The sequence below is a fragment of the Labrus bergylta genome, chromosome 19, assembly GCF_963930695.1.
Source record: "Labrus bergylta chromosome 19, fLabBer1.1, whole genome shotgun sequence".
NCBI lineage: Eukaryota > Metazoa > Chordata > Actinopteri > Labriformes > Labridae > Labrus > Labrus bergylta.
Window position 1 is genome coordinate 18,855,251 of NC_089213.1, and position 15,970 is coordinate 18,871,220.

General features: G+C 40.9%; 2 protein-coding genes across 2 annotated transcripts; both read right to left on the bottom strand.

The window, feature by feature from the left end:
• Positions 1-423: 423 nt before the first annotated feature.
• wasf2 (WASP family member 2) lies at positions 424-8,836 on the bottom strand. Its single transcript, XM_020631724.3, has 9 exons — positions 8,689-8,836; positions 7,329-7,492; positions 6,967-7,101; positions 6,677-6,830; positions 4,848-4,965; positions 4,596-4,714; positions 3,218-3,376; positions 2,575-3,044; positions 424-1,895 (listed from the first exon to the last, which is right to left on the bottom strand). The coding sequence occupies exons 2-9, from the start codon at positions 7,459-7,461 to the stop codon at positions 1,738-1,740; spliced, it is 1,446 nt and encodes a 481-aa protein (XP_020487380.1). The 5' UTR covers positions 7,462-7,492; positions 8,689-8,836; the 3' UTR covers positions 424-1,737.
• A 642-nt stretch (positions 8,837-9,478) lies between these two features.
• On the bottom strand, positions 9,479-15,887 carry LOC109982490 (probable methyltransferase-like protein 24). The gene is made up of 5 exons (XM_029276953.2): positions 14,116-15,887; positions 12,888-12,986; positions 11,539-11,675; positions 11,104-11,371; positions 9,479-10,574 (listed from the first exon to the last, which is right to left on the bottom strand). Exons 1-5 carry the CDS (start codon positions 14,662-14,664, stop codon positions 10,269-10,271), a joined length of 1,359 nt encoding a protein of 452 aa, XP_029132786.2. The 5' UTR covers positions 14,665-15,887; the 3' UTR covers positions 9,479-10,268.
• Between the last annotated feature and the right edge of the window lie 83 nt (positions 15,888-15,970).

The window sequence follows — 15,970 nt, forward strand, 5'->3', positions numbered from 1 at the left end:
TCTTCTCTTCTCTGCTACCAATGCTTTTAGTGTGTATGTCTCTCTTAACTCTTTAACTCAATTAGGCAGACGGCTGCTTTCTCTCCTGGTATCCTAAATTATTTGGTGGTTAAGCAGCCTTCAAAGTATTCATGCACCCACTGTGTCTTATCAAAACCAGCCTTGGAATGAGGATTACACTGGTTATGCAAGAGGTTTTTCTCACACTCCTACTCATTTTCTGAACTTTATGTAGTTGACTCTTTTTCACACTCCCTTCACAGTCAGCACTGTGAGCAGCTCTGCAGCACTGACATAAAAGAGGATGAGTCATGGATAAAGCATGAACTGTCTAATGCCGAGGCAAGACACATTTGGTAACTTGTTATTCAACACATCAGTTTCCACACAGCTAACATAAAAATAAATATTCAGAAAAGTCACTTCATTTAATTCTCTTTATTGAAATTACTATAATACTTGGGAAACTTAAGGCAAATAAGCAGAACTTTGGCTAAGCATGCTGTGTGATTGTGCTTTAACAAAGGCACATAGAAAATAAAAGGCACTTAGAAATATTGTGGTCCAAATTTAACATCAGTCACTTCTATATTTGACTCATCAATGGCAGCTGTTTTTATTTATGGAAGACACTGATCAGTCCAGTGTGAGGAGCCAAAATAAACCTTCACTGATACTGATTTGCAGTATAAAAAAAGGCACTTATCAGGCAGCAGGACAAGGCTAAGAAGCTGCCTGATTAGACAGAGCACAGTGATTAAAGCACCAGAGCCCTAGTATATCCCTAGAACAGATTTATATAAAAAGAAAACAGCAGGAAGAAATACACAAGAGAACTGAAACCCAGTACAAAATGAATCATATTTGTGTCAAAACGTCTGCATATGTTCATTATGATCTCATCAAACACCCCGGGTGTCTGCGATGGACCAATATATCACGAATCACACTTAATTATTCATTCATGAATTTTGTTTCCAAGCCAATGACAATGTCTCATCCACCAGTCAATTGTTCCCATGACAACCACCGAAAAGAAGACGACAGAATACAAAAGTAAAAGAAAAGTGATTAAAAAAAAAATTGTGCTTTAAAAGAATACAGAGGGATTGCATTATTGGTGTTTAGTAGATACAACTCAATGTGCAATATAAACTTTACATCTTTATTATATAGTCTATAAAAGAGCAGGAAGAGCTTGATGTCATGACTAAGTCTATACAATACGTGTATGGATGAAGTTGTGTGTGTGTGTGTACGTGAACTCCCTCTCTATTATCCTTTGCTATAAAAAACTAAAACAGATTAAATCAGACTTTTAGCCAGTAGCTACAGGGATCTGAGTCTGAGAGACACTTATATAAAGACAGATGTGGTTTGCTTACGCACAGACTCAGCAGAGAATGCATCACATGACCTGACACTCTCATCAATCGCAGTTATGTGTCATCTAATTAAAGTAGCTGTGAATTGATGCACAACCAGGCACACACACACTCTCCATTTTTTGACTTTTTGTTTTGGTAAACAGAAATAAATGGGTTGAGGAAGGCGATTAATAACACATCACTTGTACATACTATGTGCGCATACACTCAATTACCTGACACACACACACACATCGTGCAACTCTGCTTCACGGCTACTTAATAAAGTGATCTTAATGTAAATACACTGATGATATTTACAGTGCAGTAAAGTTACAGAGGTGTTAGTAAAAGTGGAAGGGCATGACGATCAATCAGACCACTGATCATCGTCAAACTCTGAAGAGTCATCCTCGCTGTCGCTGCACTCCACAGCGATACGGCGTGACAGGATTGCAGCCACATCATTACCAGAGTCATCCCTTTTCTCCTGCTCCCTCTGTGCCTCCACCTTCCGCAGGTTGAAACCTGAAAGGGATATAGGAAGGACAGTTAAGATTTGGGAGCTATCAGATAGATGATCTCCCTCCGTGTGTTTTATTCTGATTGTTTTCTGTTCAAGAAAAATCATTATTATCAGGACATAAAACACTATTAACACTACTACTATTCACAAAGAATAGTGCATTTCTGAAGTGGAACATCTAACAATGATTATGTTCTTTTCCCATAATCCTCTGTATAGGAAAAAGGCCTTGTGTGTCAAATCCCTGGTCAAATTACCTATTAGGTCAAAAAATTGACCTATTCTAAGAAAAATTACAAAAAAATGCCAACATCATGCACAAACTGAAAGAGTAGATTAATCTTTGTAATACACAAAATGAATAGTATGAGCATTATTTAATATTTACAAAAATCCATTGTGGGTAATAAGTTTGTTAGGCCTCAAAGATTCTTACATTGTCTCTTGGCAAGAGGTGGGAGATCATGGTAACAGAATATATTGAGCATCAAACTCAGGTTATTTAAATGCTCAATAAAGTATTTTGTAATTAGATGTAAGGAATATGAATTGAAATGTACACAAAAGCTACAACTGCTTTAATAATTTACTTGCTTGACTTGTTTGATCTTTTATTCAGCCAATCAGCATTGAGGTCTGCATATATCAATTTGACATTATCTGTATTCTGTGGTGTCTCACCTTGTCGAATGGCCTGTAGCAGGTCACTGCGGGGATCATCCTCAGGCTCCGGTTTAGGTTTGGGAGCAGAGCTGGACGCACCTCCACCAGAGGGAGGAGGGATGTTAAAGGATGAGGGAGGAGGACCAGGGGGAGGGGGAGGTGGGGGAGGAGGTGGGGGACCACCACCTGTAGGTACAGGCGGTGGAGGAGGAGGACAAACAGCAGACATAATAGGTGGAGGAGGGGGAGCAGGTGGAGAGGGAACAGAGGAGAACGGAGGAGGGGCTGGTGGGGAGTCGAAGCTAGGCGGAGGTGGTGGAACTCCGAAACCTGAGGCAGGAGGAGGGGGAGGAGGAGCAGGGGGAGGGGCTAGGTTGGGGCGAGAGTTTGGTGGAGGAGAGGTCATGGGGGGAGCAGGAGGTGGGTGGCTTGGACTCAGCACACTGACACGCTTCGGGGCTGGTGCTCCATACTGTCCGTCATTATACCTACAAGTGACAGGGTGAAAGTTAATGACAAGTTTTAAAAAATGTACTCTAAATATGCCTCCATCAACCTTATATCTAGTTACATCTTTAATCTGAGCTCAATTTCAGCAAGTAAAGAACCACAGGTTTCATGTCAGATTTTATATATGCTTATTATTCAAGACACCACTTACGCCATATCTGGAGGTGGAGGAGGCAGGAAGTCATCATTGCCAGGCGGAGAGAGAGGGGAGCCGGGATCGTAGCAGTAGGAGCCGGTACTCAGCTCAAGTCCTTCAGAAGTGAAATCTTCTCCAGATCCAATACTGCCATTTAGACCCTCAGAAGAGTTCCTTAAAGCACATTGAAGTCATCACAGTCAGCCATAAAAATATACACTAAATGTCACCTTGATTTATTTTTAGTTTTCTGAAAAGGCAAATAATTTGAACAGGTGTTGGTCAGGCACACGTGAGAATTTTTAAAAAAATGCACTGAAAGGAGACGATACAAAAAGTGACAGTAACATTGTAGCGACCAGTAGACAACTATCAAAACTTAACAAAACGCAGCGACTTACAAAAAAGAATAGAATAACAACTTCACTCCAAAATAATTCCCTTTCTAACTATATAAGCCTAGCCTGTGACTGACTTTATTTATTTTTGGGTTTTTTTACTTTCAATCGATTTAACAGTAGATAGAGAGTGGGGAATGACAGGCGAGAAAGAAGCCACAGGCCAGACTCGAACCTGGGATTCCCACTTGGAGGACAATAGCCACTAGGCCATCTACACCCTTAGCAATTTCATTTTACTGCTGTATATGTAATCAGCAACTAAAGAGACAATACATTCAAAAACCCATGTTTAAATCATGTCATAATTCAAGCTCACACAACATAAAGATCAACAGTTAGCTATCCTAAGATATCAGCTAATGTTAGCATTTAGACGCTTTATAGCTTACATTACTTGTCGATTACATATTTCCATACTTACACCTCTGTTAATCCTCATCTACTTGAGGCGGAATGGAAGGGAGCATTTGTTCTGCCCATGATCCTCCATCATTTTTCCCTGCTTGTGTACATGCAAATTCATAGCCTTCCCTAAGAATGCTGCATAGGCCCGTACCGCCCTCAGAGGTAGTAATAGAGGCGCTATAGAGGCGCTACAGGGGCGAGACAGGATCAGGGGAGCCAGCGGGGGAGCGCAATGCTGTTTTGATGTGCATGTCTGACTGTGTGTCTGTGTGAATTCACAGACTGGGACATCAATATGAATATACAAAGACGTAATGATTGCTCAGCATAGTTACTGTGCTCACGCAGTATGAAAAGGGCTACTGTTGAGCCAGCCAGTAGTACATAATAACCAAGTCTCTGTTGACAAATTGGTTGTTATGACAGGGGAGAATTTGAACTAACATATGACTACTGACTCTGTACCTTTACTGAATCACCTAAAGAGAAGTTCACGAGGATATTTCTTCTCAGAACACATTCATAATCCTTCCGGTGACCATGGATTTGAACAACTTTGCACTAATACAGTCCATACATCAACTTACATTAAGTCATTCTTCGGCACCACAAACTCCTCCCCCATCTTACGTCGCTCCCATTCATCCTTCCTGGTCTTGATCTTTCGTGGATTGAGCGTCCGTTGGTTCAGATCTTTCTTCTCCTTCTGCTCAGAGAGGAAACAGTGACAAAATGAAACGGAGGCTTGGATCTAAATGCTTACAATTGATGTGACCAACTTTGACTTTCATGTTAGTGGTTCTGTGTGTGTGATTATGTGGCACATGTCTGTGTCTCACTCTGTGTTTCCGTTTCTCCTTCATGATGTCCTTGGTGTCCTGCAGCATTTGCTCCTTCCACAGGTCAAAGAAGTAGGAGGGATCAGTGTAAAACTTCAAGGCCTCTTTTCCATCATCCCTGCAGAGAATCATATAGATAAATATCATGCTTACAGCTAATCCACTCTCTTTGTAAAAACAAGTGTGTGTCTGCTAACAGACCGTTATCTGCTTTACTGCAAGTGTCAATATATCAACAAGTCTAACACTTTCCTTTTAGTCCAACAAAAGATACTTATTAGAGCAACAGGTGATTCCTCGTGTGAAACAAAATGAACACATTTTCCATATTTTGCTAAATTCAGTAGTGGCCATTAACATTCAATCCAATAGCAGGGTATCTTTACAGATATCTTTAAAGCTTAAAATGTTATACATGTTTGTGGGGACAGCCTGCTCCTATGCCCCCCCCACCCCTGTTTGTCCCTATCCTTCTACCTGCATCTCCCTCTAGCTCATTTTTCAAACCCGGCGCAGTTTTGGCAGTTTGCTGTTCATCATGAGTCTGGTTTTGCCGCCTGTTGAAAGGACGTTTTTTTCTTGCCACTTCAACTTTGCTAAATGTTGCTTAGTGCTGTGCTCATAATGGATAATGGATCCTGATGAGATAAAATTTGTTATATATTGGTGCTAACCAAATAAAGATTGATTGATCGATCGATCGATGTCAAGATCTCACGGATTTCTTTCAGCTTTCTTATGACACATTATTGTTTACCGGACCAAATTTCTTTAGGACTACTTTGGTTAAATTGAAGAGTTTACTAATAAATCATCTCAATCTAGTTTCTTAAGCCAGCATGTTTCGTGTTTTATACCGGCAATAATTGGTCACTATCTAGGACCCACTCCTTGATGAAATTTGAAAGCATGTGCATAAAACAGGTGGGTTTAATATTGTATTTTTCTGACAAAATATGGCATGCATGCAGTTTCCCCTAGGTTCACAGCGTTGGGGGGTTGGAAAGGCCCAATATAATGGTAGGGGAAACACTGCATGCATGTGTGGGTTTTCTTGTGCCCACATGCGCGCACACACACTTCGATGTTATGTTGAGCTTTACTCAATCTTCGACGAGGTGTATATGACGTATATTTACATGAATAATCTGTGCTGTAACATTAACTCCATGAAAGATAAGCTCTTGATCAAGTATGAAGAAAAATGGTTTGTTCTGTCCAAGCCAAAACTAAGGACATATGTACAGATCAAAAATTATTTTATGCCCGAGTTATATGTAACGTGTCGTTTATCTAGAAGCCAAAGATCCTTGGTCGCACAGTTAAGATCTGGTATTCTCCCTCTGGCACATTGAAGTTGGTTGATTCAAAAATATTCCAGTAGAAAACAGACTGTGAGATGTGTGAGTTGGACGAAGTTGAAACCGAGTCCCATTTTCTTTTGAGTTGTACAAAATATGATGATTTAAGAAAATTGTTGTTTCATGAAGTAAAATCTGAAATATTGGGGCGGACAGATGTGCAGAAACTGGAATGGCTGTTTAAGTTTGATGTTTTTAAACTTGCTAATTTTGCTTCAAAAGCTTGGAAAAGAAGACAGGATATTCAGTTTAATTAGTTTGACTTGCTTTTGCTTTCTCTTTTTGTTTTTGACAATGACTATAGCTTACCTAGTGCACTCTGATCCGGGAATGTTTTAATTTATGGTGTCATGTAAGCCCATGCGGGCTGGGCATATGGATGTATGTATGACACAATAATAAAATATAAAACTAAAACTATGTCTGAATATGAGCCAAGAATATGTATCTGAGTCTGCTCAAGCTTACCGGTATTTACTGAGGTTATTGAGAGGAGGGGGCGGATTGCAGACCATGTAGGTGTCCTGTACAGGCATTGGCAAAGATGGCCTGGTGAACATCTGCTGGTCCTGGGTCAGACTGCTGTGGAAGGCCTTTCGAGTAGTGATGGCCTGCAGAGAGACTGAGAAAGGAACAGTCAGGTCAGAGAGAGAGTGGCTTATCAAATATTTATGTCGCTGAAGAAGAAAAAGTATTTTTCATTGAAGAATGTTGTGATCATTTTGAACTGGGGTCAGTGTGGTAGTAATAGTACATACCCTCTTCTTCTTTAGGGTCCAGCTGAGTGACTTTAACCTGCAGACGATCCACTCGTTCTCCCAGTGTGTTAACCCTCTCTGCAAATGCTCCAGCCTGGACAAAGAGCTCCCCGAACACGTCCTCTGCATATTTACCTACAGACACACACACACACACACAAAAACACAGGTTTATAGTGTAGCTTTAAGTAGAAGTCTTATCCATGCACAAAAATGTACAGTCGCAATCAAATTCAAATAAAACTTTGGAAACACTTGCGTGAATAAATAACACATAGTTGCATTTTCCATATGTGATTAACCACGCACACCATACTTCAATGACTGATATCATGTGATAACCACACACAGCAGACACTCACTGAGGCTGCCCAGCTGGCGGATGATGTTTGACAGGCTGATATTGGTGACACATTCTAGTTCACTGCGGATGTTGGACGGGATGGTCTGGCGACACAGGTGCCTCGGCTCTATGTTCCTCGTAACCAGAGGCATGGTGGGGCGCTGTGGGTGAGGGGGCTCCACCCTGATGACAAAGATGAGGTTGGTTATTTGAGGCAAAGAGAATCAAACATGTAGGGATTGAAAGAAAACAGGGACATTTCAAAGTAACAATGTGACGCTATTACAACCGTTTTGAAACCTATGAACTTTGTCTAACAAAAATGAGTGATTTCCAGCTAAGAGGATCTGCAGCATTTTATTATGTAAGAGTATGTGAATTGAACCTCTTTGGGTTCGGAGTTAGTGCCACCTCTAATTTAGTCTCACACTCATGTGACACCCAGACACACATGTATAAATAAACACGGGGCGACCAGAAGCAGAAGCAAAACTAAAGTCTTGCTATAATCAGCAAACACTCAGCCTCCACCAAGATGAACTGAGACTGGAAAATTCCACAATTAAAAAAAATAATATTTAAAAAAATGATGTAATTTCAGCACATTTATGCTAAAAGTAGTGGGCATATATTGAAATTATAGCAGACAAACCAGTTGGATTTGTGTAGCCATATGGAATCAGTTCAGAAATTGACAACTCCCTTAGGTGCTCATAGATTTGCACTGACTGCAGACTCTTCAGACGACAAAGAAAGACAGTGCAAGCAGGCAGAATTTGGCTAACAGTAAGTATACCCTGCAGTGCTTCCTATTCCCCATTTTGGTTTCCTAATTACAAGTTTTTCATGTTAACGTTGAGACTTCACAAAATGGTGAGGTCATTATACAAATGATAATTGGTGGATTGAAGTGCCTGCATTTTTCTTGATTTTCTTGATAAACACCACCTTTGTTTACATTTTTAAAACCAGAATACTGGAACAGTTTCATGTTTATCAACGCCAGTATGAAAGTAGAACTTATTACAGCTGTATCTTGATGCCGACTACACCGCAATGTGTGGTTAATGGTATGTTCGGCACTACAGTCAACTCATTCTCATTGTTAAAGTAACAGACTGATATTTAAAAACCGTATAAGTACGCAATCGTGGATATAATTAACTGTTCCATTCCCAGGAAACAACAACAGAAAACAAAAGTGGTAAATGTTTCACTTTTATGCCCGCAACATTAGCTACAATGTAACTTGGGATCTCGGCCTTGTCAGAGCAGGAAGTACCTTGTATTTGCCAAATATCTTGAAGGAATCACCAAAAAACTGTATTTTTATCCACTTTCCTCGTTGGAAACACTACTAACTAAAAATATGTACTTACCGTCTAAATGTTTAAGCGTACGATATCTCAATGCAGACTTGTTGTTCCGTCTCACGATTTCCACAAGATGTTCAGCGACATACGACCGAGCTCGACGGAGCAGATAAGTCCCGAGATTGTGAACTTCTGATTGGTTGAGCAGTGAGTTCATTGTTGCTGATTGGTTGCTCTGCCTGTCAGCTTGTTTTTTTTTGCTAAGAACAGGATGTGGAAATTTCAACGTAAAAAGCGCACCTCCGCCCTGACTAGTGGCAAACATCTGTCCGTAAATGGCGTAACGGAGGGCGGAGGCTGAAGCACATTCCAACCCATTCCAACCTATCTGCTCCAGCGAGTTGGAACCCATCCGAGGAATGACTGGCACCTACAGGAATAAGAGCTCACTGTGGAGTAAAGCACTTGTGTAGATTAATTACTGTCCTGCCAGCTCCCTCAACTCAGCCTGTCCAAACGGGAAGTACGCGGTACAGGACTGATGGTAGAGGCAAGCCATTTTCCTGGAAATGTTCAGTCATTTATCCAAGTAGCCTATATCACGAACTGTAGAGGTTTAGAGTGAAAAAAGTACATTTATAAGAAGAAAAATAATAACTATGTTTTTAAGGTGAACTCTTGTGTCCAACGTCTAACACCAAACCCTCTGAAACATTTACCCCACATGGCAAAACCTATGGACAAAACAAGCACAACACAATATGTGACAGTATTTGTTTAATCTCGATCATCTTGTTTTCATGATTGTGGGAAGCCAATATTGTAACTGAAATTAAAACTCGAGTAATTGCCCAGCTCTAGTCCAATGTCTTTTTTTATTTTACATATAGAAAAAACAGTACAACATTATGTCTTCCATGTGTCACAAATGTCAATCTGTTGTAACCAAAACCTAAAAAGAGATGCAACCCACTGTCTTTTTGGATTAAAAAAAAACCCCCAGTTGTCTCCAGGGAGGACCATAGTTCTCCCTGGAGACATTAATACATTCAATAAACTCTGTCTGTATTTAGTATGTTATTGTGCTTTGGTTTATATGGTTTTATTGTGTCTCTCTCTGTTTTACAGTAGAACAAAAGTGTAAGCTTCTCATCAATGCAAATAAGTATTTTAAGGCCAACAGAGATGTACAGATACCAGACAAAATAATCTGCTGAATCTGCATTAAAACAGCAGCTGGATCAAATGAATTAGAAAGGGGTACACTATACCATATAATGGTAGCTCTTACACAAATACATATATATACAGTATATATACATATATATATATATATAATGTGTATATATATCTATTTATATATGTGTTATTTGTTATGTTTTAAGAAATGAAACTGAATATTATTATACCTTATTACTTGCTGAAATTATAAAAAAATAAATAAATGAGCAGATCCTTTCATCTCCACTAGAGGGAAATGTCATCTTAAAAACTCTGTGTGCCTCAAAATACCAAATAAAAATGTTCATTCTAAGAAAAGTTTAACTTCAGCAACTATTTCAGGTGAGACCTTCTGCTTCTTGTTTTTGAGGCAATCCTGAATGTCTGGTCATGTATGTACACCTGTGTACATTCATGTGTGAGTGTCAGTGTCTTGTGTTGACCCAGCTGAGCGTGTAGGAGCTGTGAGCATTTGCTACTGTCTGTTTTAGGACGCTGTGACCCTCTCCTGCAGCGCTGTGGATCAGCTTGAGTCCAGAGGCTCTGAGACCCTGAAGGATGCTGAACCAATAGCGTAGCACCTCCTCGTTGGTCCCGCCCACCTCAAAACCTGCCCATTGCAGGTGCACTGTTGCAACCAGATGATGGACACTCTGCAGAGTTCCTGACTCGATCCAGTTCTGGAAAACTCTCCACTCAGCACTGAGCAGATCAGCATATAGAAAGTGAACCTTAACAAAATAGAGAATATACAGAAAAGAAAAGATGGTCGTTAGGACTGCACAACAATCATCATATATTCACATTCATACAAAAAAAAGTCATATTGGCACTTTAAGGGAGTTCCAAAAAAAAAGAGAAGGGAGCTATTATAAGAACATATTATATATTATTTTTACATATTGCGCAGTATAACTATTTGAAAGTAAAAATTCTATCCTTATTGGCTTTATTCTCATTTGCTAGCCAGCGTTTAATAATGTCCAAAACTCATATCTGAACTGAAAGTATATAGCTCCCTCTTGTGGCTGCAGGTCGTAACTGGGCCAATGTCTAATTCACTGAAATTGTTTCCATGGTAGCCAGGGATGGCGCAGAGCCCTGTTGCTATGGGAACATAGAAGTAAGAGAGCTTTCTGGGTGTGTTGGGTCGAAAAAGACTCTAAGGTATGTTTGTTTGGCACTGTTTCTCCAAATATCTCTGTGTGTGCGTGTGTGTGTGTGTATGTGTGTGTGTGTGTGTGTGTGTGTGTGTCTTACTGTGTGATGTCCCAGAGCTGCCATGATGTCTGCCAGTTTTTGGGAAACACTACTCAGGCTGCCTCTTGTCTTGTGCTTGTGCTTCCTTGGCGCTCGCCACTCCAGCCACATCTTGTGCTGGCTTACTCCGCCTCCATCCCCATGGTTACTCGCCAAACTGTTTCCAAGGTGACGGCCAGATGCGTTGGAGTTGCTGGGATCAAAACTGTGGACTTCACATCCCAGCCCTGACATGGTCTTTAGAAACTCTGCGTCTCCCCCATCCATACTGGAGAGGCAAAGACAGACAGGGAGGCAGAGAAGCACAGAGGTGTTTTGAAGATTATTGCATGCATGATTAAATATGCATTGTTTATTCCAACTCTGCCAGTGACATGAATGCATAAGCACATGCATAGAAACACATGAATATAGAGTAAAGACGTATGAGCACACCTAAAGGAGTAAGCAACACACAGAGAATCATGTGTGGGAAGGAGCCAGTCCTCAGCACACAGCAGCCAGCGAGGGGAATCTGCAGGGTGTTGTGATGCCTGAGTGTGACCGGGAGACAAAACCCTGGAGCAGTTGAGCTGGAGATGGACAGCAGAGAAGAGCACAGATGAGATGGGTTGGATCAAGCACTGAGAACACTCCTTTGTAGCACAGATCTAAAGTAAGACGAAGTTAAAAACTGGAAGTTGGTTGAAAGCTTATCTTGCGAAACTTTTGAGACCATTTCAGATGGGAAGTTCTAAAAGAGGTTCTAAGATATGAAAGCAAGTATTTAAATGAGGTGTGTTTCAAGTGATAAGATGTTTGTAAAAAAGTTTAACTTTATCTATACATTATAAATATACATCTGTTTGTAAATTTGTGGAAAGACTTTGCAGATACATTTAATGTCCATGTTAAGGGGGTTCATTTTTACAAGCATTAAGGTCATTTTATATCCATGCACCTCTGCATTTCTCTCTGTCTCTGCACACAGATCTAAAGAACTTGCCTCGAGAAAAGCAAACAATGATCTTGCAAAAATGCCCGCTAAATGCTAGATTCAGTTGATGATAATGCTAGAGCACTTAAAGCAAAAATCACCACAGTATAGTAATAATTTCTCCTTCCAGTTCCCCAGCACTTGGCACTATATTGATTTTTTTAATTTTTGTATGGGAGTTTCCAAGCTGGAACAGAAGTCCTCACCGGCTCCAGGCTTTGCTGAATTCTGCTGCCAGAACACAGACAGTGCTGGCTGATCATATTACTGCTATGTTAACCTCCACTCTGGAAGTCTGCAGTTGTTGAAGTAAAGTTGGAAAAATACTTTTTTTTTTTTTTGATTACTCTTGAGGCCTAACTTGATCTAACTATTGGCTGCAGTTTCTGTACAGCCCTTAAGAACAGGTGAGTAGCTTGGCAACCTCAGAAAGGGCCAAGAATATGAGTGAAGTGATTCCCAACCTGAGGGTCAGGACCTTTTAAATTGACTCATAAGATAAACCTGATGGGAACAAATCTTTTTTTTTAGAATCTATGACTTTTAGTCTATTTGTAGCATATACAAAATGTAATCTGTAAAGGACAGTTTTTGGTTAAATTGCTCACAGTGTACTATTGTGAAAGCTGTGATGAGGCATAAGAAGAAGAAAACTATGGTCGAGGCCATAGCTACAAGTTTTCCCCCTTTCACCTGTTTCTCCAGTGTTCCCTTTCCTTGAGTTTCTTCGCTGTGTGGTCAGTCTGAGTGCTCCTCATCTTCTTCACACCCAAAATAATGAAACCCTCTAGAATTAAGACGTTCTTACCTGAGGCCTTGAGATATACGTGATGATCCGATCGAGTTCAGCTGTGAAAGATGGCTCGTCTGCAACCCATGGCTGCACCTCCAATGTTCTTGGCCCCACCTGGGAACATTCACAATCAATGTATTGATACTATAGAATAAGGAAGTAAGTCATGGTGGGGCTGCAACTATGCAACTGAAAAATGCATATGAATGACTGAGGAATGACAGTGTGTGCCCCTAGCCACAGGTAAGCGTGCGGAGGAGGCAGGTCGCAGGCTCTGACCTCTGACCTATGTCTTGCTGGCAACACATTTGCTTGAGGCACTGTAACACACAAACCATAGTCCCTCCTCCCCCCCCATCAAATTCAGAGTAGGCTCTGTGATCACCATAGTAACCTTGTTGGGAAGGGGAGGTTGATGATTCACTAGAATGAGTCAGAGAGTTTAGCCTTGGGCAGAAAAAGAGACAGTAAGAGAAAAGGATAATAGGTGGGGGGTAAAGGGAGGACACTGGCACCCAAACTTATGAAGGTTGAACCCGCAGCTCAAGGTTACACTAAGAACAGCTGTCACCTCTCTTTGATCTAGGGTCAGTGCTGCACTAACTCTCTGCCCCTCACCTGCTCCATCATGTCTGTAATAATTCACAGAGCTGTGTACTGAGCAAAAATGATAAATAATCTACTAAAGTACAGGCAACAGAAGAAGAAGGGTTTCTTTGAAAGTGTAGTCAAACACAATGACATTACCCCTTTAAATGGTCTCCTCTTAGTTCAAATACTGTAGCCTGTAACATTTAAAGTAAACAACATTACAATTTAATGAAATGTAATTCATTATGAGGGGATATTTTGAAACCTCATTTAAAAATATTAAGATGAAACAGGTAGGCTAAAAGTTTCAAAATGAAAAGTATATAGTATACAGCTTAAATACGGTCATGTTAATGATACTAAGGGGGTTATGCATTGCGTACACTGAAATACAGTAGACCTCGTTCGTTAGTAACTTAGCCTATATTCGTGAAATCTCACAATATCCCTGCTTATCCTGTCATTTTCGCAACTTGTTTTGCCGTATAAAAGGTAATTCTTTCTTTCATTTTTTAATAAAATCTAACAGTTTCACACAGTTAAAATGTGCAATAAACAAAAAAAAACCCCATTGTTGTTAAATAATGCAATACATTTTCTTTCGCATCAATGTAGCCAATTGAAACTTTATTTCAGTTCAACTCGTGCTTACCTGGCGTGAGAGCATCTCGTTTTCATCCTCATAGGCTCGTGCCCCCTCCTTTCTTTCCCCATCATCCACTTCTACCTCCTCCTCCTCCTCCTCTTCCTCCAGACCCGGTGGCCGGGCGGACGGGGATCCTCGTTGGCGTGAGTCCCTCACCGGTTCGATGCTAATAACGGAAAAGGCTACTGCGCCCTCCTGCTCCTCCACCCCCAGCCGCGCGGCTCGAGGTAACCGTGGACCAACGACGAGAAGCTGAAGCGCGAGGAGAAATGGTGGGACTGTAAGAAGTAGAATTCTCCAGCGGAGGGGAAGACCACCGCGGCCCCACCACCGCGCGCAGGTCCGCATGCCTCCTCCGTGGCGGCGGCACGGCGGTATCTGGCACGGTGCCCTGTTGTTAAACTGTTTCTGGAGGGCAGCAAGGAAAGTCCCAGCTGAGAACACCCCTCCTCCCCTTTCCTCCTCCTCCTTCTCTTTACCCCCAGGGGGAACTTGTGATGACGAGGCGCATTCCTTGGTCAACAGTGGCCTTATTGGCAGTGGCTGCCGTTTCATTTAGCCCATAACGAACTCTTACAGTTACAGTTAAGTCACTTTGTTTGGGAAATATCCCTTTAAGACTACGCAGTTAAATGTGAAGGAGCAGGCCAAAAACTTAACAGAAATGTAAGTCGTTTGTGCACCAAAATGTTAAACTTGCATAAACTATTTAAACGAGAAAAAGAATTCAGGACCCATTGTTTACAGCTATGTTGATGTGGTGTAACGTTGATAAAAGAGCTACCACTGACTTTATCAACAATATTTAAATGCTGCTTCTGATTAAATCATTTTTTATGGAGGAGACACATAGCCTACTGTGAAGAATATTTTAAGATAGGCTATTTTGGAAATAAGACACAGACCTACAGAAAATGCAGGACTCTTACTGTTAGGCTTAAACCTTGTGGTTTTAATTTACTTATTAACCTGCAAACCTGAATAGGGTATAATTGTTCTAACACTCATTGAGACAATACAGGTTCTGACTCAGCTTGATAATTGTAAGTAGTTTGCAGTAGTTTTCTTTGAATTCAACACAGAAATTAATCAATGTATTGATGCCTGTCCCAAATAAAGGTATGGGTCATTTTAGACCAAATTAAATAAAGGCCCCGGCTATTAATAGAAGTTTTACGTTTTTTTAAATGCTGTCGTTTTGTATTAATTTAATATGGAGGAAATGACTGACAGAGTGCTTTTGCTCTCCAACCTCTTTCTCTCTGTCTGTCATGTCATGTTGTTGACAGTGCGTGTCCTCTTCCACCATACAGTGGAATGTCACAGCAAACACATTTCCTCCGGCCATGTCTGAGTCTATTTAGTCAGCCTGTTGACAAACTGTACACAACATGCAGCCAGTAAACTTCCCCCATCTGCTTTCTTTCTCTCTTAGTCCCTCTGTCTGGCACGCACACACATACACAAGCTGCAGATGTACAATGTTTGCTCTATTATATAGCAAGTTTCCCCGTGAGGATATACCATGAACACAGGGTCCCTTGATGTCAGTGTTTTGTACCAGCCTTTACACTGTGCCTTAATACATTTCCTTATTTGGTAGCGACCATGTGAAACAACATTTTTTGCATTTTCTTGCAGTGGCTTTAAAACATCTCTGACAATCTTTTCTTATTTCCTCAGTCTGTTTTTTTTTCTTTCCCCTCCAACACATCCTCCATTCCTCTCCTCCCCTCCCTTTCACTCCCTGTCGAATTGTGTCCTTGACTGAACTCTCTCCCTCACAGTCCCAGACAGCCTGGGTAAAGCCCAATACTCAGGGAGGCTCTAAAACACACACACATACACACACACACATACA

What these genes read in the sequence shown, in the direction of transcription:
- wasf2 (XM_020631724.3), bottom strand. Translation starts at nt 7,461, where the DNA reads ATGCCTCTGGTTACGAGGAACATAGAGCCGAGGCACCTGTGTCGCCAG. An exon ending in CCGCCAGCTGGGCAGCCTCA is followed by an intron (nt 7,102 to 7,328) that starts GTGAGTGTCTGC and finishes GTGTGTCTGTAG; the next exon opens with GTAAATATGCAGAGGACGTG. An exon ending in GCTACAGGCCATTCGACAAG is followed by an intron (nt 1,896 to 2,574) that starts GTGAGACACCAC and finishes TATCCCTTTCAG; the next exon opens with GTTTCAACCTGCGGAAGGTG.
- LOC109982490 (XM_029276953.2), bottom strand. Translation starts at nt 14,664, where the DNA reads ATGAAACGGCAGCCACTGCCAATAAGGCCACTGTTGACCAAGGAATGC. An exon ending in ACGAGATGCTCTCACGCCAG is followed by an intron (nt 12,987 to 14,115) that starts GTAAGCACGAGT and finishes GAATGTTCCCAG; the next exon opens with GTGGGGCCAAGAACATTGGA. An exon ending in CGTATATCTCAAGGCCTCAG is followed by an intron (nt 11,676 to 12,887) that starts GTAAGAACGTCT and finishes GTCCATCTCCAG; the next exon opens with CTCAACTGCTCCAGGGTTTT.